Raw genomic sequence first — 25,150 nt, 5'->3', positions numbered from 1 at the left:
AGCTCCAGGAGCGTTTGGACAACGCTCTGAGGGACGTGCTGGGATTGTTGGGGTGTCTGTGTAGGGCCAGGAGTTGACTCAATTATCCTTGTGGGTCCCTTCCAGCTCGGGATGTTCTAGGATTCTATGAGGTCTCATCTGTTTGGATGTCACCAGTCCAGCATTTTGCACGGAGCAAGGACAGGTTCCCATTCTGGAGCCCACTTCAGACTGGCCCTGCTGATGTGGATGTTAATAGAGGAGACAACAGGGAACAAAACCAGTTTTGAAGGATCTTCTGTGCTAAAAGGAGCAGCTCTTCCCCCAGCTCCTGGCCCTGGGCTCAGCTGATGGTGCTGGATGCCTGGGCAGGGGGGCTGCTGTCCTGTGGACAAGGGGCTTCGTATTCCCAGAGAGGATGTTGTGCTGGAAGTGTCCACCACTCTGCACACATTCCCTCTAATCCCAGAGAAAGAGCAGGGCCAAGATGCTGGTGGTCGTGGAGACCACTGGGAAAAGCCCAACTCAAGGCATAGAGGCTTCAGAGGCAGGCTGATTTACACCTCTCCCTGCCCATTAAATTCCAGTTTGGTCTCCCCAGGACTCCCAGTGCTGTTGACAGCTTTTCCTGCAGTGGAAATGAAAACCAGATGAGAGGCATCCTCCCGCACCCCCAGCTGCCACACGCAGCTCGCCCGGGGGCTGGACGGCCCCATTCTGCTTCCCAACTGCTGCCAGTCCCCGCTTCCCGGGGGGAATGCCGAGCCCATTTCACGGTGTGGGGAGTTCAGGGGGTGAAAAGAGCAACAAGAACTGCCTGGCAGCATCCCCTGGGGCCCAGGAGGGAACTTTCCCATGCGTGTGTGCCGCGGTCGAACCGCGATGCCGCGCGGTCGGAATGCCTGGCTCGGCTGGAGCCCTGCCCGTGTCCTCTTTCCTGCTGCTCTCTAGGCTCCTGCTTCTGGTTTGGGGCTTCTATAAATAACTGCCGTGCTCCAAAAGCCTTCCTGAAGTCTGGAGGCTGCTTCCCTCCAAGTTCAGGTTCTCCTGGAAGCAGAGCCGGTGTGCCCTCGAGCTGGTGTGCCTGGCACACAGAGAGGGGACTGTCCTCAGCCACTGGTCACGCCTGGCCCTGCCATCTGTGGTGGCGCCACTGGTGTCCCAGCGAGCAAAGTGAGGTGTATTTGCAGGACCTGCAGTAGTTCTGTCACCATTCCGAGCTGCAGGGTTTTTATTTAGAACAAACATGCTGGAGGAAGGGCACGTTTCTGGTCACGGTCTGACCGTGTTAGCCACGGATCTTAAGAGGAATCACACTTTTCCTGAATAAAACACAGTTGGTGCTGTTTGCTGTAATTTCTGATCTCTGCCAGGAGGTGCTGTGCTGTCAGATAGTCGTTTCCCAGCTGTGCAGAGAGAAGAGAGCTCACAGAAGCACCCTGCCATAATAATTAGGGAATTTCTGATCGGGGCCCTCTGGAGGGGTGTCCTGTTGCTTTGCTTGGCCACGAAGAGTTAATGGATTATATGACAGAAAGGGGAGGGGGACAGGGAGGCTGTTTTTAAAGGTCAAAGATGGAGAAGCCTTGGAGAAATTTTATGGCATATCCGTTATCAGCTGCTCTCTCTATGCAATCACCTCTTTGGGGAATATGTTGATTTTGTTTCTGCAAGGTAAGATGCAAACAGAGAGAGTCTAACACACCCAATGTGTCCGTAAGACCTCACATAGCCAATCCCAGTTTGATTCAAACAGATTCTCTTAAGAAAACACCCTCTCCTGGTTTTAAAAATCCCCTATTGAAGAAATCATCCAGGACTCACCACACGCCCTGGGAGTTGTTGCAGTGAGAAATAACCTTTCCTGTTAAAATACACACCCTGTTTCCAGCTTCAGCTCACCCAGCTTCACTTTCTTTGCCTCCCTCCTGGTTCTCTGCCCCAGCTGGTTCTCACAAGTGTGTTCCCCACGCAGGTACTTCCAGCATCACCACATCCCTGCAGCCTCTCTGCTGCAAGATGGAGCTGCTGGACCGTCCCTGGGAACAGGGAGGAGGCAAAACCTGCTCCCTGCCCTCTTCCCAGAGGACAGTCCCCACTCACAGTCACTGTTGTCTCTCCCTGGCTGGCCAAGCTGTAACAGATTTATGGATTTACAGCCTTAGTAGTGCTTCAGAGCCTTCGTAAAATAAGGTGTAGCTACGTCACATCACGTGCTTTATAGTAAGTGCTTGGGTCGCTGTTATTTATATTAACTAAATCTGATCTATTTTTCAAATGTGCTGTCAATTAAATTAGTTTGACAAGATCTAATTTCCACAACCCTGTGTTGATTTGTGTTAATTATGTTCTCCTCCTGTAATCCTTAAAGTTAATCCAACTCCTTCACAACTGTTACATCATTTTCCCAGGAATCAGCATCAACTGACAAACCCATAATTAACTGGGGTGGTTTGTTTTACCCATGGAAATACTGATATTCCTGTTAACTTATGCAATTTCTTTGCAAATTCTGTGGTCCTGCAAGACTTCCTGCAACCCAAAACCTTTGTGTTCAGGTCTTTAAAACTCTTTGACGTGAATTCTCTGGATTTTCTGATCCAGAGCATCTGAGTTTTGTGTTTACTTTTTCACAGCCACCTGACCACGGAATGAAAAGGGGCTTGTCATTCCCTATGGCTGCAACTGCCTGTTTTTTTTCAATCCATTGCACAGAAATATTTACCTTTTTTTTTGTCATTAACTACTTGTTATTTATATTTTCACACAGTAAGGGAATCATACCATAAATCTTTTGTTTTCCTCCTTTTAAAGCATTTCTTCCACAAATACCCCTTTAGCTTTGCTGGTCGTGCATCTCCTTTTGCTCTTTGCTCCCTCTATCAATTCTCCATAATCCTTAGATTTCAATTAGATTTCCCCTGTTTATTTCCTATATTTTCACGCAGCTTACTTATTTTTATACCTTTAATCTGGCTGTTTCTTTTCAATGAGAAAAGAGCGCAGCCTTTTGAACCCTTGAGCAACAACCTTAAAAGATTTTTGTTAATGCTTAAACAATAACCACCAATATTATCTTATTTTCCTCCGTCCGGGCTGAACGGTGATCGAATTCCACTCGGGAAAACGCTCTGGATGGGTTTATTAGCGGCTCCAGCTCCGTGCTGTCGGACAGTAAGGAATGTTCATGCGCTGCACCGCTGGGTTTATAATTCCGTGGTTAATTCCTCGTCACAGGGAACATGTACCTGGCTCGCCCCTCCCAGCCAGCGAGCGGGGCGGGAGCAGGAGTGGGAGCCCCGGCCGGGAGCTGAGCCTGGCTCAGCCCACACCCACTCGAGTCACAGCGGGCGGAAGGGAAGGGAAGGGAGGGAACGCCGGCGTGACACGATCCCACACACACAGCCCTCCAGCTCCCCACGGCTCCGGGAGCTTCCAGGAGCTTCCCGGCATGGGGAACATCGCGTGTGTCCCGCAGGCACCTGGGGGCTTCAGGAGCTCCTTCCGAAGGAAGCCTTCGCTGAAGAAAGCGTGAGTAACCCTGCTTTTTTATTTCGGGATGGTTTTCCAGTGGGGCTGGTGTTGTCCCGTGGGATGCGCCGTGCGGATCCGGGCTGGCAGCTGAGCCCCCGCTCGGGGAACCTGGCAGTTATTTCATATTTCATGTTTCATCCTCGGTGTCCCGTGGTTTTGTGGGGTGCTGGGCAGTGCCAGGCGGGATCAGCTCGCTCCGACTGCCTGGGATGGAATCCTCTGCCCCCAGCTCCCCAGGGGAAACACCACCCCCCCCCCAGGAGAAACACCGTTTATTTAATTTTGTTTTGATGATTTGAACTCCTCTCTGCGGGACAGGCAGGGCAAGGTGCAGAACACCCGATACTCCTTGTTTTCACTGGTGGTTTTCTTTCTTCGCAGCGCCCGGAGTCGCGGTGCTTGTTGGGGGAAAATAACTTTCACACTCTTGTCCCTTAGAGAGAAAAATCCCAAATCCCAGCACTCTGACACATGATTTGACCTGTGTTTGTAAACCTGAAGGGGGAATAACAGAAAATGTCTGTGAAACCCTTTGGGGATTCGGGTGCTGGGCTGCCCAGGGCAGCGCTCAGGTACCACAGTGATGGGCGGCTGTCCCAAAATAGAGCTTTCCAGGGAATGCAGAGCAAGCTTCCCTGCTTTTCCACTGCCTGTGCTCCCATCAGCACAGTCTGCCAGTACCTACACATGCACAGAGCAGATCCCTCCCCATCCCGAGCACTCTGGGCTGGAAAAGAGCTCTGTTGGGAACCAGGGTGATTCCCTGTGAACCTGCCAGCCCTGCCTACACTGTGTCCGTGCTGGGCTGTGAGACAGACCCCCTAAACTCTGCAGGCTGAGGGGTTTCTAATCAAGAGGAGACACTAAACTGTCCTCTTGGTCTCCTGTGCTCCCATAAATTAGGAGCAAACCTGTGGAGCTCCCGTGGGATAAAAAAGAGGGGATCACTTGGGGAATTTGGACCCTGGAGGGCTGACATCCCACCTGTGGTGGAGCAGCCAAGCCCCAGAGCACCCCCTGTCCCTGCTGATTCCCAGCTTCCCACACTCAGGGCTCTCCGTGGAGATAAGCCTGGTTTCTGCCCAAATAAATGCTGCAATCTGAGATTCCCAGCAAGGGCTGGGAAGTCCCAGCAAAGCAGTCCCAGTGCTGCTCAGCAGCACCAGTAACGGCGTGTTAATGGTGTGTGCAGGCAGAGGAGAACCGGGGCCCTGGCTGGGAGTGGAAGGAAAGGGAGAGGAAAACCACAGAAGCAGAAACAAAACCTCCTTGTGAATGTCTGTTGGTGTATCTGTGCATGTGCATCTCCACTCCAGGGGGTTCTGGAATAGCTGTCAGGGCTGGATTTGGTCTTCGTGTTCTGCAATGGAACATCTGGTCCCTCTGCTGATTTGGAGACACGGATGAGCCAAATCGATCATTTGGTTCTGCAAAGACCTGTGAAAAAAGCAAAGAAACAGCAACAAGTGCAGCACAACCCCCATTTCAATTCTCCCAGGCTGTTTATCAGCCCTTTGCCGGGCTGGGATGATTAGAAAGCCCATGACAAATTGCTAGCTCATTTTTCTGGCTTCCTTATTTCTGGGCAGAATTCTCTGTGCATCAGCCTGGATCTGTGTTTCCATGTGTGTTTTGATTTGTGTGGGGGGTTTTTTTCCCTCCCTTTTATAGACAAAATGGCAAGAAAAAACTGCCCAGCTTTTTTGGTCTTGAAGGAGGGCAGGAGAGAGATACGACCACGGACAAAATCCTGCAGTATATTCCAGCAAAGGCAAGTACAAACACATCCAAGCCCCCTCCCCACTGCTCCAAGAGTTTATTCCCACCCAGCCCAAGGACAGCACTTAAGAGGGACGATGGGTCTGGATCCAGGGGCAGCAGCAGGTCTGTCCATCAAAGGGATGGAGCCCAGGGAAGGATGAGCCCTGTGCTCACACAGCGGCAGAATTACCCTGGGCCCAGGGTCCCCAGGAAGGTGTGGGGGGGACCTGCCACCAGCCAAAAGGTGGGATGGGGTGGGAGGGTCGTGCTGGGAGCCAAGCAGGGGTATCTCACCCCCCACTTCGCTCTCGGTTCTGCTCTTTCTGGGTTGCCTGCGAGGGAAGGGAAAATCGGAGTGAGCACTGAGCATTCAAAGGTGAGATGATTCATTCCCACGCCGGAATGAGACGGAGCAGGCAGTGTGTTAGCAAGGAGCCCTGGGAAGGCAATCAGGAAGGGCAGGTCTGCCCCAGGCATGTACCAGCCTTGTGGCCATATGGCCCATTTCCCAGCACTGCTCAGGGAAAGCAGAGGTGAAGGGATGAACCCTGGTGTGTTTTCTCGGTCCCTTTGTGGGGGACAGGGATGTGGACGGAGTTTGGGAACCCTTTGGGCTGTGCTGGGCAGGCATCTCTCCCACTGCATGGCAAATAGGCTGTGGGGATGTGGGGAAGGGGAAACTGAGGCAGAGACTCAATGCCAGGCAGAGGGAATTTCAGAGAAGGCACAGCTCCAGGCAGAGGGAATTTCAGAGATGGCACAGCTCCCTGTGGGAATCAGCATCCAGAAGGGTCAGGCAGCAGAGCCCAGGGCCCAGATGGATCCTGGATGCTTCCCCTGGGGAAGCAGGATGAGCTGTCATGTTAGCAGGTCCTGGAAAAGGAATCCTGCAAGAGGACACAACAAAGGTCACCGAGAACTTATTCATTCAGGAACATGAGTGTGGGATCTCTGCAGGGAAGGAAGGAGGGTGGGTGGAGCAGTTGTTTAGATGTTACCCTCGCCTGGGGCAGCTGGGATGCAAACTCCCTGCTCAGACACAAGCTTCTTGTGTGGCCTGGAGAGAAAGCCTTGGCTTAGACCCTTTCCCACTCCTGTATTTTGAGGAGAACCAGGTGCCGTGGGGCCAGGTCAGAGAGCAGCCGTCAGCACAGGACTGATGCAATCTCAGAGGAGATGGGATCACCCAACCTCTGGCCATGGCAGGCAGCTTGGGACTGGGGCAGGTGACATCCCTGAGAACCAGCCCCTTCTGGACCTGGCACACACAGCCAGTGCCTTTTGCTCCCACCACCCTCTGCCCTGTTTCCCACACTTCCCAGTCACGGCTCCTGTGGAGCCTCAGCAAAGGCGAGGGGGGAGGATGTGCCAGAAGAGCTGTGCTTCTCATTTGCTTCTTTTATCATTAAACAGCAGCTTTCAGAGCCCCGGGGCACCAGCCTTGCAAGGCTGAGCTCTTCCTGCTGCCTGGGCTGGTGATTCAGCTGGGAGTCACTGGGGTCTGCAGGTTAATTAGTAACTTGTTCTACCTGTAGGATGAGGCATCTGAGAATGGGGGGGGGGGGAGAGAACATGTCAGGGCACTTGCACTGCCAGAGACCAAGCCCTGGGAGAAACCAAGTTTCCAAGGATCTGCGCTGCCTGGAACCCAGTGGGACCGCTGAGCTAACGGGAATGGGGCTGGTCAGGATGGGGCTGGGGGAGGAGGGTGCTGGTCCCCAGCACAGCCCAGCCAGGGGAGCGAGCAGCTGACTGGAGAGCATTCCAGAGGAAGGATAAACCCCTTTTGTTTTGGCTGCACACTGAGGCATCCCCGTGGTTTTGGGTGGTGCCTGTGCCGTGGGAGCCTGCAGCTGGAAGGGCAGCAGCAGATTTCAGGGATGTGCATGGTCTTGGACTTGCTCCCATGTTTAACCACTAAATCCACCTGTCTCCTCAGTCTCACTGCAAACCCTCACAAGCTGGGGTAGCTGGATCCTTGTTTGGGAGAGGGAATATTCCATTGATCCTGTTTCTTGCCACATGAACAGTGGTCATGGAAACTCTCCCTCTCCCGAAGCTGGCAGGTTGGCTGAGCTCTTTGCCCAACAGTGCTGCTGGATTCCCAGCTCCCAGGATGCTTTTGCTCCTTGATGCCTTATTTATTCCCAGGAAGTTTGGCTGGCACGTTCCAGCAGCAGTATTGCCCAGGCAGCTGGTAGCCGGTGTCGTTCCTTATCTCTGTTTCCATAATTTCATTACTTCATCCTCTCCTCACTCCCTGTTTCTGGTGGCTGCCCTTATCCCAGCAGTGTTTTGTTATTGCTGCCCCAGCTGCTCTTTGCTCTGACAGTGGCTTGTGGCACAAATATGACCTTTTCCTACCCTGAGCTGCCTCAGTGAGACTTTTAACAGGCAGCCAGCGGGTTCCCTGGGTTCTGTTCCATGCCTGGAAAAGCTGGAGGGAGGCTCTGAGCAGAGAAAGGGTTAACTCGTGCCCTAAAAAGAGTAACCTAAATTCAGCGAGGCCCAAGCTTTGCAGGTGAAAGGGCCCCAAGAGCTTCAGGCTCCCGTTCCTGGTTCACCAGTCCCCCCCCCGGGAGCAGCGATGTCCCTGGGAAAGGCTGGGAGAGGGGTTAACCTCGTGCCGGAGGGGTGAGTCACAGAGTCCCCAGCCAGACAGATCTGGTGAGCTGTGCTGCTTCCTCATCCATCACGGGCACACGCAGCTGTCTCCTTGGCACAGGGAGCCGGGAGCGGGCACACGCCGGAGGCGGGGACGCGCCGGCTGCCGGCAGCCCCGGGGTGATGGGGCTGTCGCTGATCCCGCTGAGCCCTCGCCCTGCTCATCCCTGGAAATGCTCAGTTCGAGCCCAGGGCAGCCACGTGAAACCACTCCAAACCTTCCCTCTCCCACCCACCTTTCCCTTTTGCTGGGGAATGCTGTGGAGTGTCTGACCAAGCTGATGTTTAAGACTCCTAGGCTAGTGTGTATCCCAGCCTCTGTGGGAATCCGTGGCTGGGATATGGCCCTTCCCTTCTCCCCAAGGAAATCAACCAGCCCCCAGAAATAAAATTGTTATTCCCAGAAAAGCTGCAGGAAGAGCTTTTCACCCCTGGGATTCGTGCAGTATCCAGACAGTGTGACAGCAGTGCCATGCCACAGGGATGTGGGGTTGTGCTACTGCACAGAAGGAAGAATTCCCCTATAACCAGGGAATCAGGGAAGCCTCCAGCCCTGAGTGCTGTCTCCTCTCCTCAGTCCTGGCTCTCCTGCAGTGCTTTCTGGCTTCCTGTAGCTTTTCCAAGCACTGGCACTGAGCAGCTTCACCACTCAGTGCCTTGCAGCTGCTTTTATGGCTGTGGGGCTCTGCCCCAAAATTGTCTGGCCCCCAAAACAACAGACTCCACCTAGAGAAATCCAGGGATCTGAGCAGAAGGGAGAGCCAAGGAATCCAGGTGGAACTAGAGCAGAGAAAACCTTTCCACTACCCCAGAGGAAGGCACACACTGTGTTTGCTTAGCCTCAATGGGTCCTTGTTCCAGTGGATTTGATTAGGACGGTAAGAGGTTTGTCTGTGGAGTTGGGATACCCTAAAAGTAGGATGTGCCTCTGCCTCCCCTCCTTCCCAACACAGAAACCTCACCTTCAGGTCAGCGTCTCCTCCCAGCAGTAACTGAACCCCAGCTCCACGCTGGCATGGAGACCCAACAACAAACAGCCCATCCTGGGCACCTGCCCAGGGCACCTTTCCCAGGAATCCCTTTTGGGAAGATGTTCTGGGAACGTCTCTTCCAGACATCACCTCCCCATTCCTCTGATTTGTTTTCCCTGTGTCCTTGGTACAGATTATCCCGAACCCGGAAAACCAGAAAGAAAACTTGGACCAGAGGTTCCCCAGCCTGTTCAAGAAGGGACGAAGGAAAACAATTGTCAGAAACCTGGGAAAAATCATCTATTACTCCAAGGTCAAGCTGAGGTTCCAGCACTGCCAGGTAAAACTGAGCCACTTGTTTGTGGGTGTTTTCTCTCCCCAGGTATGACCCTGCAGAACTGGGAAGTGAAGTGTAATTCTGGGAAATGTGACTCAGGGAGGCTCCCGTGGGCTGCTGCGTGGCCTCGGGATGTGTTGTCATGTGGTGCACAGGTATCAGTCATGTGGTGCACAGGTATCAGCTCGTGCACCTGCTCCCATCCCTGTGGGCAGCTGGGATGTGCTTCCAGGCTCCACTGCTGGGCTGGAAACGCGACGGTGGCCCTTGGATGAGCTTTCCTGTGCACGGATCAGCCCGGGATGAGAGGGAAGTCGGGAGAGGGAAGGTGTCCTGAGATAACCCCCAGGACGTGTCTCTCCTGCAGGAGGTCAATGACTGCTTCTTGGAGCTGTTCCAGTCCTACCTGTACTTCCAGTCCGTGGGCTCCAATGGACTCACCCACCAGGTAAGGGCATGGCCTGGTCGTGCCAGGGCAAGCACTGGGCACTTGGGTGGCTCTGGGCATGTGGGCTGGGACAGGGGGTTCTGCTCCTGGGGCTCCCCTGGCCTCCTCTAAGAGATGTCACCAAGTCCCTTCCCGTGCATGCCAAGATCCTGGGAAAAGAGGGCATTTTTTTTCCCCAGGGCCTGCACACAGACAACCTCAGTTTCACCTGAGTCCTTGGCCTTGCCTGTGGGCAGAGATGAAGGACCCCACAGAGGTGGGAGAGGGGCTTGTGCAGGGCTGGCAGACAGGGCCAAGAGTGGGAGGTGTTCAGCACCAAGCACAGGGAGCTGATCTTTGGCAGGGACCTACAGGGGCTCCTACACCTCAAAATCCCACTGGCCCTGGTGCCCGTGGTGGTCTTGGCCCTGCCTTCCGGACCAAGGGGGAGTTTTTTCATCTGCAGGTTGGAGCTGATAATCTTAGAGGACTTCTCCAAAATTAATTAATCCGTGGGAGAAGGTGGAAATAAAAAACTGAGGGCAGCACTGGGGAGCTCTCCTGGCAAACTGCTCATCAATCTTTTAACTTGATGATGCTGGTGAATTATAAATAATAAGGAAGTCACAACTATAAAACAAGAAGCCCTGAATGTGCTGTCCCTCCACAGGAGTGAGCAATTAAAACTGAGCATGGCTGTTTCGGAGATGAGTATAAAAATTAGTTCCTTTTAGGAATGATTCATTGTCTTGCAGGTGACTTTATGTTGATGCAATACATCAACACAATCTCTCGAGTCACCCACCAACCAGCCTTCAACTGAAAATTCACATGTCAGGAGACAAACGATATTACAAAATCTCCTGACTGCTTTATAAACAGCTCCTTAGTTTATTAATTCGAGGGGAATTAAAAGGGAATTAATGTTCCAGTACTGGCCCCAAGACATTAGCAGCCATTAGCATCTTTTATGGAGCTTGTTTAGAAAGCCCAAAACGGGGAGTACAAACTTGCCACCTGTTCCTGTGCTTTGTTATAGCAGGAGTCTGAAGATCCAGAGCCTAGGAACCAGACAGCTCAGTTTTGCTTTATGGTCAACTCCATCTTCTGTGTTTCTTGTGTTAAACCACCGTTGTCTTGCTGAGGTTTCTCTTAAAGCTGAAAGATTTGGAATATAAAGAATGTAAAGAAAGAGTTCCTGCCCGTGTGGCAGAGGATTGCTGCAGCACTGGCCCCAGGGAGCTGCTGAACCTGCTTCCTTTGGGGAATGTGCTGGATCCAGACCCCAAATGTCTCCCCTCAGAGCCACGTTTTTCAGTCTAACACTGAGCCACGGCACCCTGGGAGTCTGGGCTTCCAACCTCCCACGGCAAAGGGGCACCGACGGCAGAGCTGCCCCCAAAATAACGGTGTGCCCTCCCTCTGCAGGAACTGCTGCCTCTGAAGGAGCTGAATGTGTGTGAGATTGAGGCTGGGAAGGGCCCTGGGCAGCAGGATTGCCACGCTTTCCTCGTTGCAGGTGGGTGCCTCCTTGTTTGCTTTTTCACAGAGGGCAGAGGGTGTGTGAATCAGGCTGTCTCTGCTCTCTGTCCTACCCCGACCCCGTCCCAGGGAACAATCACGTTGTGGAAAGAGGCTGCAGGGAGATGAAGCTCTTCCTTCCTCCCAGAATTTACATCTTTCTCTCCAAGGCTTCCCTGCTCTTAAACACCTGGGCAGTGATGCCCAGGGCTGGCACAGGGAGGGCAGAGGATGGATGGTCCAGCTGGTTAATACTGAGCACTCATGGTGACAGTTCCCACCTCTGTCCAGTTATTTGCATGAAAAAAAAAGGAATAAAACTCCTTCTCCCAGCTCTCCATATAAACCCCCAGGGGCAGGGAGTGACTCCAAGCAGGCAGGGCACTGAAGGGCACAGTTCAATGCCCAGAGGTGAGTTGCCTCCACAGTAACACCAGTTTGGTGCTGTAAGGACCCAGTGTCACTTCACCAGCTCTTCCCTCACCAGCTTCCACAAGCTCTTTAAACTTTTCTCTGAGTGCTCTTGCTTTATAAAAGATCTCCTGGGATGACAGCCTGTCTGCAGCTTGGATAGAGGCTTCTTTGGGCTTGGTCATTGCTGAATTACAGGCATAAATGATAAAAAGGAGGTGGTACGAACGACCCTCTAATTTTAAGGGCTGCTGAGCTGTGGTTGTGCTGCACTGTACCAGGCAGGGCTCTCTCCAACCCTTTTTGGGAGCCTGTAAAATGAAGGAAAACTTCTCCCAGGTGTAACCTGTCAGGGGCATCTGCTCTGGGGTGGGGGGACTTGTTCTGCTTGTATGAAAACAGGCAGGAGCGTGGCTGGGTGGAAAATTGCCTCAAGCTTTGTTGGGTTCCTGTCCTGCTTGGGGGAAGAACAAGCCAAAGCCTTTCAGACAGAGTGCTGTGCATGTTGGGAAGCAGTGACACGAAGAAACCAGGGAGGCAGCGATGTTTAGGACTGCTGGAAGATCAGTGGAACAGTTTTATTGTCCTGCTGGAAGAGGAGGAATCAAGGCATGGAGGGAGGAGGAGCCTTCCCGTGTCCCCACACAGGGTCAGGGTGGAAATCTCTTCGTCTCATGACTCTGAGACACAACAGATACGCATCCATTCTCTTGTGAAATCCTGTGGCATCCCTAGTTCCCCATAACTGCACTGCCAGGGGTAGTTCAGCTTACTGGAAGTTGTTGCAGGATCACTGGAAGTGTGGGGGTGGAGTGGAGAAGGAACCCTGGCAGCATCCAGAGTGTCCTTGGTGCACGGGCACGGAGAGGTGGACGGTGTCTGGCTGTCACCTGGGCTTTATGGTCCATCCCTTGCCCAGCCTGTGGTGCTGGTGGAGTTACTGAGCACCTCCAGTTACCTCTGCCTCCCCTGCAGACGTTGCAGCCTTTTAGTGTCTCCAGTCTGGGAGCTTTGCGTGGGAATAAACTGCTCCTGCTCTGGGAAGGGGGTTTCTTGCTCCCAGTGCTCCTCTGGAAGTGTTCACAAGGAAGGAGGAAGGAGAAGGCAGAAGAAAAGAGCACGAGGGCTGGCAGGGGTTGCTCAGTGTGGCTGGGTCGTGGCCCTGCCACAAATGTGCCCCTGGGGCCGAGGGCAAGGACAGGAGCTGAATTAGCAGCAGCCCCTCAGACTCTGCTCAAAGCCTCCCACAGCTCCTGCTCCAGCTTCAGGCATGTCCCAGGCTTCAGGCTTGGCCAGGAGGGCCTTTCCTCATTTTCTCTTCCCTACCAGCACAATTCCTGCTGTTTGTGTAAGGGCCTGGATGCCATGGGAAGTATCCAGAGCTGCCAGAATATCTAGAGGCCACTAACACCATCATACCCTCCTGACTACTCCATAAAGCAGGGAATCACTGTATCTTCCTTGCAAAGATGGGGAAACAAAGGGAAGAGGAGGCAGGAGAACTCCGGAGCCACCACAGTCCATAGACACATTGGATGCCCAGGAAATGCTTGACACCAAATTACTGTAATGGATTTGGAGTCACTCAGGGAGTCTCTGCCCCAGCTTCCACACCTCTGCTTTGTTTATGCACGTTGGTTTCAGAGCATTTCCTGAAAGGCAGAAGCGTTTCAAAGTCTTAATTAACCATTGTTTATAAATAGTGCAGGAATTAGGGTACTAAAGAAGGGCAAAGTACCATGTTTATCCCGTGCACGGGCTTATCTCAATACTTCCAAGTCCCACAGAGCCAGATCCTACTGAGCTTGCACCAAGCAGGGTTTAATATGAGATTGCTGGTAAATTATTAATTATAACATACATTCTGCATCCTGCCAGAAATGGTTATTACCGTCACTGGGTCATGTCTGCAGTGAGTAGCAGAGGGGTGTGTGAGACTGTTTTGCTCGTGCTGTTAAATGAAGGAGGCTGGAAACGTCAAAATCAACAAGATGCAGGGCTGCTCCTCCCTTCAAGAGAAGACTGAGGTCAGCTGCAGCTTGTCTGGCACAGATTATGTTTGGTGGAGCAATAAATAAACTGTGTCAGAAAGCTACCAGTGTTCTACATACTGAGTGCCAAAGTGAAAGCAGGAGATAACATGGAACTTTCTGATGAGTTGTGACAGTCCCTGCCCACACAGGGCAGGTGCTTTTCACAAACTGCTGGGGGGTTTTCAAAGCTGAAATGTGTGTTGAGTTCAAGCTTGACTTTGGTGCTGTCTTTGAGTTTTGTTCTTGGCCTGGTTTGGGGTTGGGAAGTGCCTGGTGGTCAGAGCCTGATGTGTGTGAGGAGGTGCTGGAGCACTCCCAGCAGCCTGATGTGAGAAAATGTGCTAAAAGAGTGGTGGGAGGGACTGGAACAGAGCAATGGTCTGATGGTGTGATGTGCAGAGTGCAACATGGATGCTGCAACCCCTGCCCTTATCTGCTCTGCTCATCCTGTGTCTCACAGGTCCTCGGCTGAATCCCCTCGTCGTGTTCTGCCCCTCTGAGTCAGAGCTGAAGCAGTGGCTTTATCACCTGGAGAAGCAGATCCAGCTGAATGGAGGAAGCCTTGCCTTGCCCTTCCTCCCTCAGGTGAGTGCCTCAGCCACATCCTTGTGCTGGAGGCTCAGAGCTGAGCAACCAGGGAAGCTGGGATGGTTTCATTTCCGAGCTTGCCTTTGGTGTGGTTTCCTGTGACTGAAGGGTGCAAAAAGGTTTGCAAGAGGTGTTTGACAGCCATTGGCGGGATGGGGGGGTGCTGAAAGGAAGACCTGCCACCCGTGGGTGCCACCACCACAACCTCCAAAGGGTCAGAGCTTTGGGTCTGGCTCAGAGAAACTCTGATGCATTTGGATGCTTGTGCAATTCCCCAGAGATTACAAATCATCTGGAGGAGGAGGCTGGAACCTAGAAAAAAGGATCAGATTCAAGAGACTTTCTCTTCCCATCTCTGCAGGGTGTTTTAATTCCCTCCCTGTCTCCATCTCCCCACTTGTCAAAGAGAGATATCTCCCTTTGAAAGGCAATTTACAGGTGATGCCTGGTACCAGGAGTGATTATTCAGTCCCAGCTGGAAAACTGGCTCCCGCACTGATTTATTTATTCTTTCCTGCCTCTGCCACACTTAAAAAGTGCCCCGAGAAGGGCCATGCACGGGATAAACTCAGGGGAGGACATGTCTGCCTGCTGCTCAGTTTGCTCCTGTCCCTAGAACGGCTGGAAGCAGAGCTCCGTGGGGAAGGAGGAGCTGAGGTGGTGCATGCAGCACATGCCTATCCAGGGCTGGAGTGGGACTCAGAGGGAATCCCTGGGCCGTGTCCTCTGTGCCTCCGAAGTGAAGCTTCAGCATCTGCCATTCCAGGTAGGACACATCCCCGGGGAGCAACCTCCTGCCAGCCCAGCTTGGGAAAGGGAATGGATGGAGTGACTAGAGCAGGCTCATGCCCACCTGATGCCACTAATCCAGCAGGTCCCAAGGGTCATTTTACACCCATGTGAAGGGAAAATGGTTTCTTCCTGCTCCTGTGGCCCCACAGGGGTGCTTGGGGACAGCACAGGCACGCAGGAACATGCACAAGGACCTGCAGCCAAGTTGACCCAGTGTCACTTCACCAGCTCTTCCCTCACCAGCCTCCACAAAGCTTTTTAAATTTCCTCTGAGTGGTCTTACTTTATAAAAGATTTCCTGGGATGACAACCTGCCTGCAGCTTGGATAGAGGCTTCTTTGGGCTTAGTCATTCCCGAATTACAGAGCCGCAAGCCCCAGGAATCTGGCAGGAATCTCCCAGCACAGGGGAGCAGCTTGGCCCTTTCCAAAGCCATCTCCTGATGCAGGGGAGCAGCTTGGCCCTTCCCAAAGCCATCTCCTGATGCAGGGGAGCAGCTTGGCCCTTCCCAAAGCCATCTCCCGATGCAGGGAAGCAGCTTGGCCCTTCCCAAAGCCATCTCCTGATGCAGGGGAGCAGCTTGCCTCTTCTCAGAGAAATCTCCCAGTGCAGGGAAGCAGCTTGGCCCTTTCCAGAACCCTTGCCCCAGGCTGCTGCCACAGAGACAGAGCAAAGGGCTCTCCTCATCCAATCCCTGCCTGGCTGTTCACATCCCTCTCCCTCCTTGCTTTCCAAGGAGCAGCACGACCGGCTGTTGGTGCTTTATGCCTCCACACTGGTGATAGTTTCTGAAGAGCAGAACGGCTTCTGTTTTAAGGTAAGTTCATGCTGGAGCATCTCCCTGCTCTCTCAACCCATCCACAGCAGCTATTTCAGCTCTTCTTTGGCTTGTTTCTCCCCTCCACCTGTGTTCCCTTGTGCTCCCTCGTGCTGGCAGGGGCTTTCCCTCCCCGCTGCTCCCGTGCCAGCTGGCAGGTGAGCAGGCAGAGGGATGTTGCAAGTTATCTTCCCATGAGAAACACCTTGCCCTCCTACAGAAGCCCAGGGGGAAAGGAGCTGGCTGCCAAGGAATCTCTGGGAGGAGGGAGGCTGGCATGTTTCAGTGTGGTGGTGCTGGCAGGGAGCCTGGCTCTCCTGATGGAACAGCCCCCAGAGAGCCCCTGAGGGGGCTTTGCTTCCCAGGCTCTGTGCCACGGGACCACTTGGAAGCAGGGAGCATCCAGGCAGCACGTCTGATGCTCGTGGGGAAGGGCACAGGCAGGGAGGAGGGGCTGCTGCTGGAGCAGTGTTTGCTGCTCTTTCCCTCTGTGCAGCAATGTCTGGGAATGGCAGCGGAAGGGACAGCGAGGATGTGGATGGTCTGAGCGTCCCAGGGGATGCAAGACCAGCTTCTCTAGTCTAGTGTGCCTTTTGGGAGCAGTGCTGGGAGCCTCAGCACAGACAGGCAGTGGCATTGTGCAGTCTGAGTGGCCCTTAAAATCAGCTGCCAACACCCACCGTGGCACTTGGTGACACAGTTGAGTGGTGAACATGGCAGCGCCGGACTTGATGATCCTGGCAGGCTTCCCTAACCTTAACAATCCTGTGATTCCGTGCTCTTGGGCATCATTGTGATGGCTTATTAACAGCCCTGTGCTTTCTGGTCCTGCTTCTTCCCGTGCTGGAACAAATGTGCCAAAAAAGAGCAGTGAACTGTGTGTGACCCCACGTGCGGCAGCACCGGCACACGGCGGGGCAGAGCTGGGCTGCTCCTCCAGGGAACAGCATCCCTCTTAGTCACTGAGAGAGCAGCCAGTGACAGGGGAACCCTGCAGAGACTGAGGGCTTGTGAAATCCAGCGTGAACTCACTGGGGTCCAACCTTGTTGTTCCACATCACGCAGGATGCTTTTAGTTCAAGGGTTACCCGTGGGAAGACCTGTGTAGGCATCTCTGGAGAGGAGAGGCCTGTGCCTCAATAGGAGAGACATGACCAGTCACAGCTCTCCTCATCCCCAGTGCAGCAGTGGAGGCTGTTTTCCAGCAGCTGGTGGCTCGTGTGACACACCTCAGACAGAGCTTGTTTTCGGGAACACGCTGTTTGCAGCTCCTGGGAACGGGGCACCACGCAAGGGGGCCCTGGGCTGGGCTCTCTGATTAGCTCATCTCTTTTGAAACCTTAAACCAGCTTTGTCTGCCCCTGTCCATGCAATGTTCCCTCTTCCCACGGTGCAGGAGCTCTGGTCCCGGGGCTCTGCGCAGCAGGGTGCAGGCAGGAGGTGATTCACCAGCCTGTGACACTGCACTGGGAACCTGATTTTCCACAGGCATGTCAGGGCACAGGAGCCTTCTCCCAGGGCTTCTGCAAATTAACTTCCCTTCCCTGCGAGCAGATGCTGAGCTCTACAATTTGTGTGTGAGGGAATAGCCCGAGCCTTTTGTTCTTGAGCTTCATACAAACCACAGGAGCTGCTGCTGCCAAGTGTGTGTGTGTGGGACAGAGAAGGGGAAAGGCAGGGGCTGAGCCTGCCGGGATGGGGCTCACCCAAATCCACAGGCTCTGGCTCACCCCTGGTGGGAAAAGGCCCTGGGCGAGGTGAAAACCAGCAAGGGGGGAGCTGCTGGAGGGGCAGGTTCACACAATGCCCAGGGAAGGCTGGAGGGGCTCTCTGCAGCCCACAGGTGTGTTCTTTGTGGGATGCTGCTGTGCTTCCTGAGGTGGGACTCTACCCAGAGGGTGTTTCAGCATCCCCATGGACAGGGAGCTGTTGTTTAAGGGAGGATGGAGCACCAGGCACCAGGGCAAGCCCTGTGCAGCCTGCCTCGGTGGCAGGAGTCTTGCTGGGCTGTGCTGGTGGCAGGAATCTTGCTGGGATGTGCTGGAGAGCTGAGGAGCAGCAGCCGTGCGGCGCCTGCGTCAGCTGAAATGTCAAACTCCAGCAACGGGGGGGGGAAAGGAGTCAGGGAGCAGTGCATGAGCTTTCCCTCCCAAGGTCAGCCTTCCCGAGCTGCTCAGCCCATAAATCACTGCTGGGGCAGCAGGAATGCCACAGGAGCCTGCCTGTGCCCACAGGCTGCAGCAGAGGCAGCTGCCACACGAACCACGGACACCCGTGTGCTCCGCAATTCCCTTACGGCAAAGTTGTCACGTCGTCGTCGGCCACATTCCCAGAGCCTTTCCAGCTGGCACAGCTTGGAAGCGAGGGCGGGGTGAGGAGTTTCTGCTAGACACCTTGTTTTGCAGCCCCTGAGCTTAGGCAAATGAATCCTGATGGATTGCACCTTTCGGAGAGGGCCTTGGGCAAAATGACAGACAGGGCTTCTGTTCCTGCTTTTTGTGCATTTCCTCCACTCCCGGGCATGGAGCAGAGTGGAATGAGGTGAGAACCTTTTTTCCCTGAGCGCTACCCAGCCCCTGTGTTTGCCATCCTGTCCAGGAGCTGCACCCAGGGCTGTTGCCACCGGCTGCCCCTGCCCAGTGCTCCGTGCCCACAGACAGAGTCAGGGTGACATCCAGGCGAGGGGAATAGGAACAGGAGCAAAAATACCACGTGTTCCTTGTTTTCCCTCTGCTCAGAGCATGAGAGAGACGAGAAGTAAAGGGATGAGCTCATCCGTGTGATGTTTCCAGCGCAGAATCTGCTTCAGTGGCTCTCCCAGGGCTGTTCCTGCCTCATTTCCGTAAGGAAAATTTACCCCGAAGAAAGAGGAGCTCTGGATCTGAATTCAGAGCTGACAAACCCCCTTGGCCCTTCTGCCACGTTGCCTATCACAGAGAATTAAGCTGTCAGTGGTGACACTTAAAGGACATGTGGCAGCAGAGCCAGAGAGGGGCTGGGACAGGCAGCCCTGGCACAGATACGGGATGGCCACAGGACACCGGGTGATGGCAGAGGGGACAGTGGTGGATGTGCATGAAAAGTTATAATAGCACTTAGGGCCAATAGCACACGGGGTCTTCTAACTCCCAGATTTTCCAGGGACAGGCTGCTTTAGCTCCCAGCTGACAGGAACAGACCTGTGGTGCCTGCCCGGGGCAAGCCCCGCTCCCACCTCAGGAGTGGCAGTTCACAACTGTGCCTGGTGTAACACGAGAGCTCGGGTTTCACCAGCTGGCATTTGCGGGGCTCAGCCCTGTCTTTGTAAGGCTTTGCAGGGAATGGATTGTGGGCATTCCTCTGGGCAAGGCTGGAAGTCCCAAGTTAGCAACTATAACCTCGTGCGGGTCCATGTTTGCAAAGTTTTCTGGAGAAGTCAGAAATTTCAGCCATTAAACTGCTGGAAACAGAACTGGGAGGGAAAGGGTGTTTTTCCAAGCTCGGATCTCAGGAGGGACTTTGAGAACAGAGCTGTCTCACGCAGTCATGCTGGCTCCAGAGGCTTCATTCCTGCAGTAAGGCTGGTGGTGGGAGAACTGGAAGCAGGAAACACCAAGCTGGGATAATATGCTGGAAAGAGAGTTCTCTAACAAGCCTGTGCCCCACACCTGTGAGGGTACAGAGGCCTCCAAATCCTTGCCCAGCTTAGCAGCAGCTTGGGTGTGCCTCTTGTCTCCTGCAGACCTGACCTAGGGGATTTAGGCTCTGAGATTCCCCATCCTCACCAGGGATTCCCAAGGCATCCCAGCAGGGCCAAGCTGCCCCTTCTCCCCAGGCCACAGGAATTGCAGCCAGGCTCCTGCCAGCCTCGCTCCATCCTCACCGTGGGCTTCCCTCCTCGTGCTCCCAGCAAAACTCTGCACAAGGCTCCTCGTGGCTCCCCTGATGGAAAAGCCCTTGCGGAAGTGGAGTTTTGCTGCCCAGGTGCCTGCAGAGGCTCCAGCCCCAAGGCAGGGGCAGCCACGTTGTCCTTCCCACAGTGCCCACGTGCCCTGTGGCACAGACTGGGAGATCTGCTCAGCTTTGTGGTCCCAATCCCGATTCTCTCTCCAACAGGGCGAGCTGCCACTCAATGCCATCCAGGTGCTTTTTGAAGAGAACGAGAAAAGCTCCTTTTTAATCGAAGGTGGGTGTCCCCACACCGTGGGGTGTGCTGGCAGCAGCCACGGAGGGTCCTGGGGGTCTGGTTTGCTGGTTTTGCTGAGCTGCTGTGGCCCCTTCTCAGCTGTGTGGGAGCCAGGCTCTGTGAACTGCACTGCCTGGAAATCTGGGCCCCTCAGTGCCCTGGATGAGCACCAGGGGGGCACAGTGTCCCTCTCATTTAGAGCCGGGCTGGGACTGCCCCTGTCCTACACCCAGCCTGGTGCAAACGGGCAGCACCGAAGGCAGAGCATTCCCGTTGTCCCAGCACCTCCAGACCCCAGGAGGATGTGGGGAGGGGATGGAGTGAGAGGGTTCCCACGGGCTTATCGAGGGAGCAACACTGAGTCAGTGGAGCCCAGTGAGAGCAGCGAGTGCTGTTTTCCCAGGCCGGCTGATCAATTCGATCCGGGTGACCTGCCGCACTTACGAGGATTACCAGGAGTGGCTCTACTGCCTCAACACGGCCCAGTTTCGAAACGCCGACTCCTCCCTCTCCGGATCCGAGAGTTTCTCAGGATCAAAGCCGCCACACCCCAGCCAGGTAACAGTGGCCTGGGAATCGGTGGCTGTCCTGTCCCTGGAGCGCTCCTGTGACCCAGCAGACTTTGTCTTCAGGCATCCTGCTCGAAGGCTGTCAGCAAGCTGCTGAGCCCTGCCAATTATTTAAAGCCTTTTATGACATTTTATAGGCAGATATTATAGTGAATTCCCTCAGAAGCAGGACATAGACCGTGACAGTGTTGTGCAGTGAGGCATTGGGAACAAGGGCATTAAAAGGATCTTGGACTCGATGATTCTCGTGGGTCCCTTCCAACTATGATTCCTGCAAGGAAGGGGAGACCCACACTGCCAGCTCTGCAGCTGGGATGGGTCAGGGTGCCTGAGCACCCCTTTCCTGCAGTGCACCCCCCTCATTCACCCTGGTCACCCCAGCTGGACCCACCAGCAAACCCCAAACCCACACCAGGCACGGCCTCCGGGCAACTGCTGGCCGTGGGGACACAGCCCCGACCCAAGGGGCACCAAGGCTGGCACTGCTGGGGCTGGGGAGGGATGTGCCTGTGGCCACGCAGAGGGTCCTTCCATCACCATGTTCTTCTCCCCATCCAGTTCACCAGCAGTGGGAGAGGGTCCCTCACCTCCGACGGCCGCACGAATTCCTGGGCGTCGGGGGGCAGAGTGACCACTGTGACCCACCTGTCCCAGACCAGCGGCTCCCTGCCCGATGGACACTCCTTCCTGCTGATGCCTGAGGGCAGGCTGCTGGAAGACACCCTCTCCCCTGGCTATTCCCAGCCTCTCCACGTAAGTGAGCCCCCTCAAAAACCCGGGATGCACGTGGAGATGGATGCTGCCTTTGGGCAGAGCGCTCTGGTGCGGGCAGTGTTTGCTCCATGCCTGGAGCCTGGGTTTGTCCTGGCTCAGACTTTCCTGATAAGGGAAAAGGCTGCTGAGGAGTTCCATCCCAGTCCTTCACTCTGACTGCTGGATAGGTTGCAAGAGGGCAAACGGGGTGGTTCAAAGGCCAGGAGACCCCAAAATAAGAGCTGGAGGTGGGTGGAGGTGATGGGCTAGGCAGGATTTTGGTATGACTCTGGGCAGCATTTGCATGTCCAGGGTTGTAGGAGTGCCCAGGGCAGGGACCATGGGCAGGACCATCCCCATCCCTGAGTTCCTGGCCTGAGGAAAGTCAGCTCCAGGGTCTGCCTTCTCATTTCAGTGCCTGGCACAAGCCAACTGGCCAAGCACAGGGCTGCCCACACAGGACCTGCGGAGAGGGGGCAGCGCCAGGAAATCCAAGGGCAAATGTGGGCCGTGCCTCCAGCAGCTGCCCAGCCAGGACTCGGAGAGGAGCATCTGCAGCCTCATTCCCGAAAATCCCAACGGCGAAATCCCATCCCCGGAGTACAACGAGCCGTACTCGGCACACGGCTCACAGCATCACCCCCCAGCTCCCCCGTCACACCTCAGCAGTGTAAGGAGGGTGGATTTTGGGGGGATGGATCCTCCCGCCTGGGAATGGGGAGCGTGGTTCAAGCTTTCCCTTGCGGTGCCACTGGCAGGGATAGGAGAGCTGGCAGGTGCTCTTGGGCAGGTGTGAAACCCATTTCCATTGGAAAATGGCCCATGGGAGGTGAGGTTAAACGTGGCAGGTGGAGCAATGTCCCTCGGAGCCACGGGATGCTGGGCAATAATTCCCGAGACAACACGGCTGGCACTGCTCGGTGAGTAGGAGTGTTATTGCCTCACAGGACACAGCCTCTTCTTCCCAGGGTTTTCCAGCATGTGTCCATCAATGGTTTAGTGTGTGATGCCACGTTTCCCTCCCCTCCATGAGTGTTCATCAAGGAATTCCCCTCGTTAGCACAGACAGTCACTCCCATCATCCCGCCTGGATGAGCAGCATTTGGGACTTTAGTTACAGGGAGATTTCCCACTCCAGTCCCTCCTGGGGATGAACTGCAAGTAGGGACCAGCGTGCCACGTTCCTGTTTCCACTCTGCCTTGTAGCTGAACAGATGGAGCTCAGTGGGAAGCCAGCCCTCGACAGCTTCCAGCTCCCTGGAGAGGCCGGCCATGCCCCACTCCCACTTGTACGCTGATTCCTACACCCCCAGCTCCCCCAGTGCTCCCAGTGGGGCAGGTTCCAGCTTCCTGCAAGAGGTACCTGTGCTTGCTGCTGGTTACAGCTGGCCCTGACTCAGCACACAGGCTTTTGGCTCCCAAAATTGTGCCTCGGGCCATTTCTTTTCCTGCCATCTGCCTGAGCCTGAGCAGGATGTGGAAACTCCAGGCCTGCATTTCGGGGTGGGGCAGGGCACAGCATAGTTCCCAGTTTTTTTTCAAGCCAGGACAGAGTCAGAGGGGAACAGGTTTCCCCTGTCTTATCACTGGATGCCAGCATCACAACAACAATCCCAGGAAGAGCCAGAAACCACGAAACAAAGGCAGAGACTGAGATGTGCTCCAGTTTACAGAAACTAGGGATGAGTCAGACACAGAGACCACTTTATCCACCCCAAAAAATTCCAGATGCGATAACTGAGTTCCTATTGAAGGCTACATTTCTTGTTTTGCACATCTCTTAGGAAAAGGCTGTTTCTGAGTCTGTGGCTGGCATTCCCCATGCTGTTGACGACCTCCCTTCCCTCAGAGGGTCTTTCCTGACTGTTCCCTGCCCTTCTGCATCCCCTGGGTTGCCCCAGGGCGTCATCCTACTGCCTCCACACCCGGCCAACTTCCACTATGTCTGTGGTCATCCTCCCTTTCCCATCCAAGGCATTCAGGACTGGGATGTAGTAGAATTTGTGAGGAGGGCAGAAAGCCTTGGTTTGCTAAGTGTGTTCACAGCAGGGCTGGTTTAGCAGGCGGGAAGCAGCAGGTCAGTGTTTCCCAGCTCTCCACAGCAGGTGTCCAACCTGGATTTTGCTTTGCTCTAGTTCCTGCAGTGCCACAGGCAGACGGGTCCAGCTCAGGCCAACGGGTGCCCAGCAATCCCTGTGCCCCAGCAGCACCTCTCTCTGGAGAAATGGAACTGCCAGCCCCTGCCCAGTGGCCACTGCAGAGAGGTGCCCACAGCTCCCACTTACAGCACCCCTGGCACCTCCCGCCGGCTCCAGCTGCGGGCACAGGCTGAAGCTTCTTACCTTGAGGAGGTGAGGTTGTAAATGCAGCCCTGGAGCCCCACACTGGCTGCAGGGGAACACACGGGGTGCAGGGGACCCAGCTCGACTGGAGCCTCACTGCAGGGGTCTTTGCTCTGTGACAGGGATCATCCTGGGGAGCGGGGAGTGGGGAACCACGGAGGGCTGATTCCCTGGTGTGCAGTATCCCAGGACTGCAGTGCTGTGTCGTCCTCATCACTGTGTCTCCTTCTTTCCAGATCTCTTCTCTGCCAGAGGAACATCTGGGCCCTTCATTGCACCCACCAGGTGAGTCTCTTGGGGGGTGCTGGGGGGCCAAACCCTCCCTGCCCTGCCGGTGTCCGTCTCCATCAGCATCGTTCCAAGCAGGGCTGGTGCCCTTTATCCCTCATGCTTCCTCTGGTGGGACTGAGCCTGTCACCCTGCCCTCTGCCTGTCACCCTGCCCTGTGCCCGTGTCTGCCTGGTGGAGACACCTGTATGGCTTCCACTGACTCACAGCTCACCTGTCACACGTAGGGGCTTGCAGCTTGTCCCGTGGCGCACACGCTTTGCCCACATCTATTTGCACCTGGGCTGTGACTTAACTCATCCTCGTTCTTACCTTCTGCTGGCAAAGGAGAAGGTGGCCATCAGGCTGCTGCTGCTGCTGCTGAGGTCTCTGATCCCTTGGGTCTGTTTTCCTGCAGGTGGGAACGTCGGCACCTACGACCTGCCAGATTCCAGCTGCCGGCACCGCGACTCCGCCGCCTTCCACGACTACGCCGAGCTCCAGAGCTTCCACAGTGACTTCAGCTATGACAACCTGTGGGAAGCTGAGGAGAAGGAGCCAGGCACCCCACACACCTCCCCATCTCCAGTCCAGCAGATTTACCAGGTCTAAGGGATGGTCTCCACAGCCAGGCACAGAAAACTTCCCCATCCCGGGCTCTTTTCTCACTGGGCTTCCCTCCAGGATGAGGAGCCCAGGGCGTACAAAGCAAAGGGAAGAGCCCTGCCCTGCAAAAGGCTGCTTCCCATGTCCTGGCAGGCCTGGGCTTCAAATTTCTCCCCTAAATCTGGGGATGGGGGCAAAGCATAGCAGCAGCAGCCCCTGTGGACACGGAGGAGCAGCGTGTGTGCTGTGCCAAGGAGAGTGCTCAGGGAGCCCTGGCTGGGGAACAGCTCTGTCCCCAAAAATGAAAGGAAGAACAAAAAGGGTCAGGCTCCCTCAGGTAAAAGGGACTGGGTGTTCAGAGGAAGCAGTCACTCAAAGGCCAAAGAGAAGGGCTGGGTTAGTTTGATTCCTTCTCCCCAGAGCCCTCAGGCTGGTCCCTCTGATGATCCCCTGATCCCTGAGAACAGCTGTTAAACCAAACCTTCCTCCACTGAGCTCTGAAGTCTGCAGGGACACATGAAACACGTCCCATCCTGGTATACAAGGTTGGTAGCAATAGCTGTGCTCATAGGATTGTCTTCCTGCAAGATCAGAGTTGCTGGACAAGAGATGG

The 25,150-nt window shown here is 54.8% G+C and overlaps 1 protein-coding gene across 1 annotated transcript; it reads left to right on the top strand.

The window, feature by feature from the left end:
• Positions 1-3,430: 3,430 nt before the first annotated feature.
• PLEKHN1 (pleckstrin homology domain containing N1) lies at positions 3,431-24,893 on the top strand. Its single transcript, XM_027702790.1, has 16 exons — positions 3,431-3,510; positions 5,185-5,284; positions 9,103-9,249; positions 9,614-9,694; positions 11,102-11,192; positions 14,099-14,223; positions 14,843-14,992; positions 15,755-15,835; positions 19,931-20,000; positions 20,404-20,558; positions 21,128-21,322; positions 21,738-21,992; positions 22,529-22,681; positions 23,458-23,673; positions 23,901-23,949; positions 24,350-24,893. Exons 1-16 carry the CDS (start codon positions 3,431-3,433, stop codon positions 24,541-24,543), a joined length of 2,142 nt encoding a protein of 713 aa, XP_027558591.1. The 3' UTR covers positions 24,544-24,893.
• The last annotated feature ends 257 nt before the right edge of the window (positions 24,894-25,150 follow it).

Source organism: Neopelma chrysocephalum, unplaced genomic scaffold, assembly GCF_003984885.1.
Source record: "Neopelma chrysocephalum unplaced genomic scaffold, ASM398488v2 Primary Assembly neopelma1_196, whole genome shotgun sequence".
Taxonomy (NCBI): domain Eukaryota; kingdom Metazoa; phylum Chordata; class Aves; order Passeriformes; family Pipridae; genus Neopelma; species Neopelma chrysocephalum.
The sequence above is the reverse complement of the archived record's forward strand: the minus strand, read 5'-3'. Positions and strand labels throughout refer to the sequence as shown.

Coding starts and splice junctions, on each gene's coding strand:
- PLEKHN1 (XM_027702790.1), top strand. CDS start 3,431: ATGGGGAACATCGCGTGTGTCCCGCAGGCACCTGGGGGCTTCAGGAGC. Junction 14,993..15,754: donor TTCAGCATCTGCCATTCCAG/GTAGGACACATC, acceptor TTGCTTTCCAAG/GAGCAGCACGACCGGCTGTT. Junction 23,950..24,349: donor CCCTTCATTGCACCCACCAG/GTGAGTCTCTTG, acceptor GTTTTCCTGCAG/GTGGGAACGTCGGCACCTAC.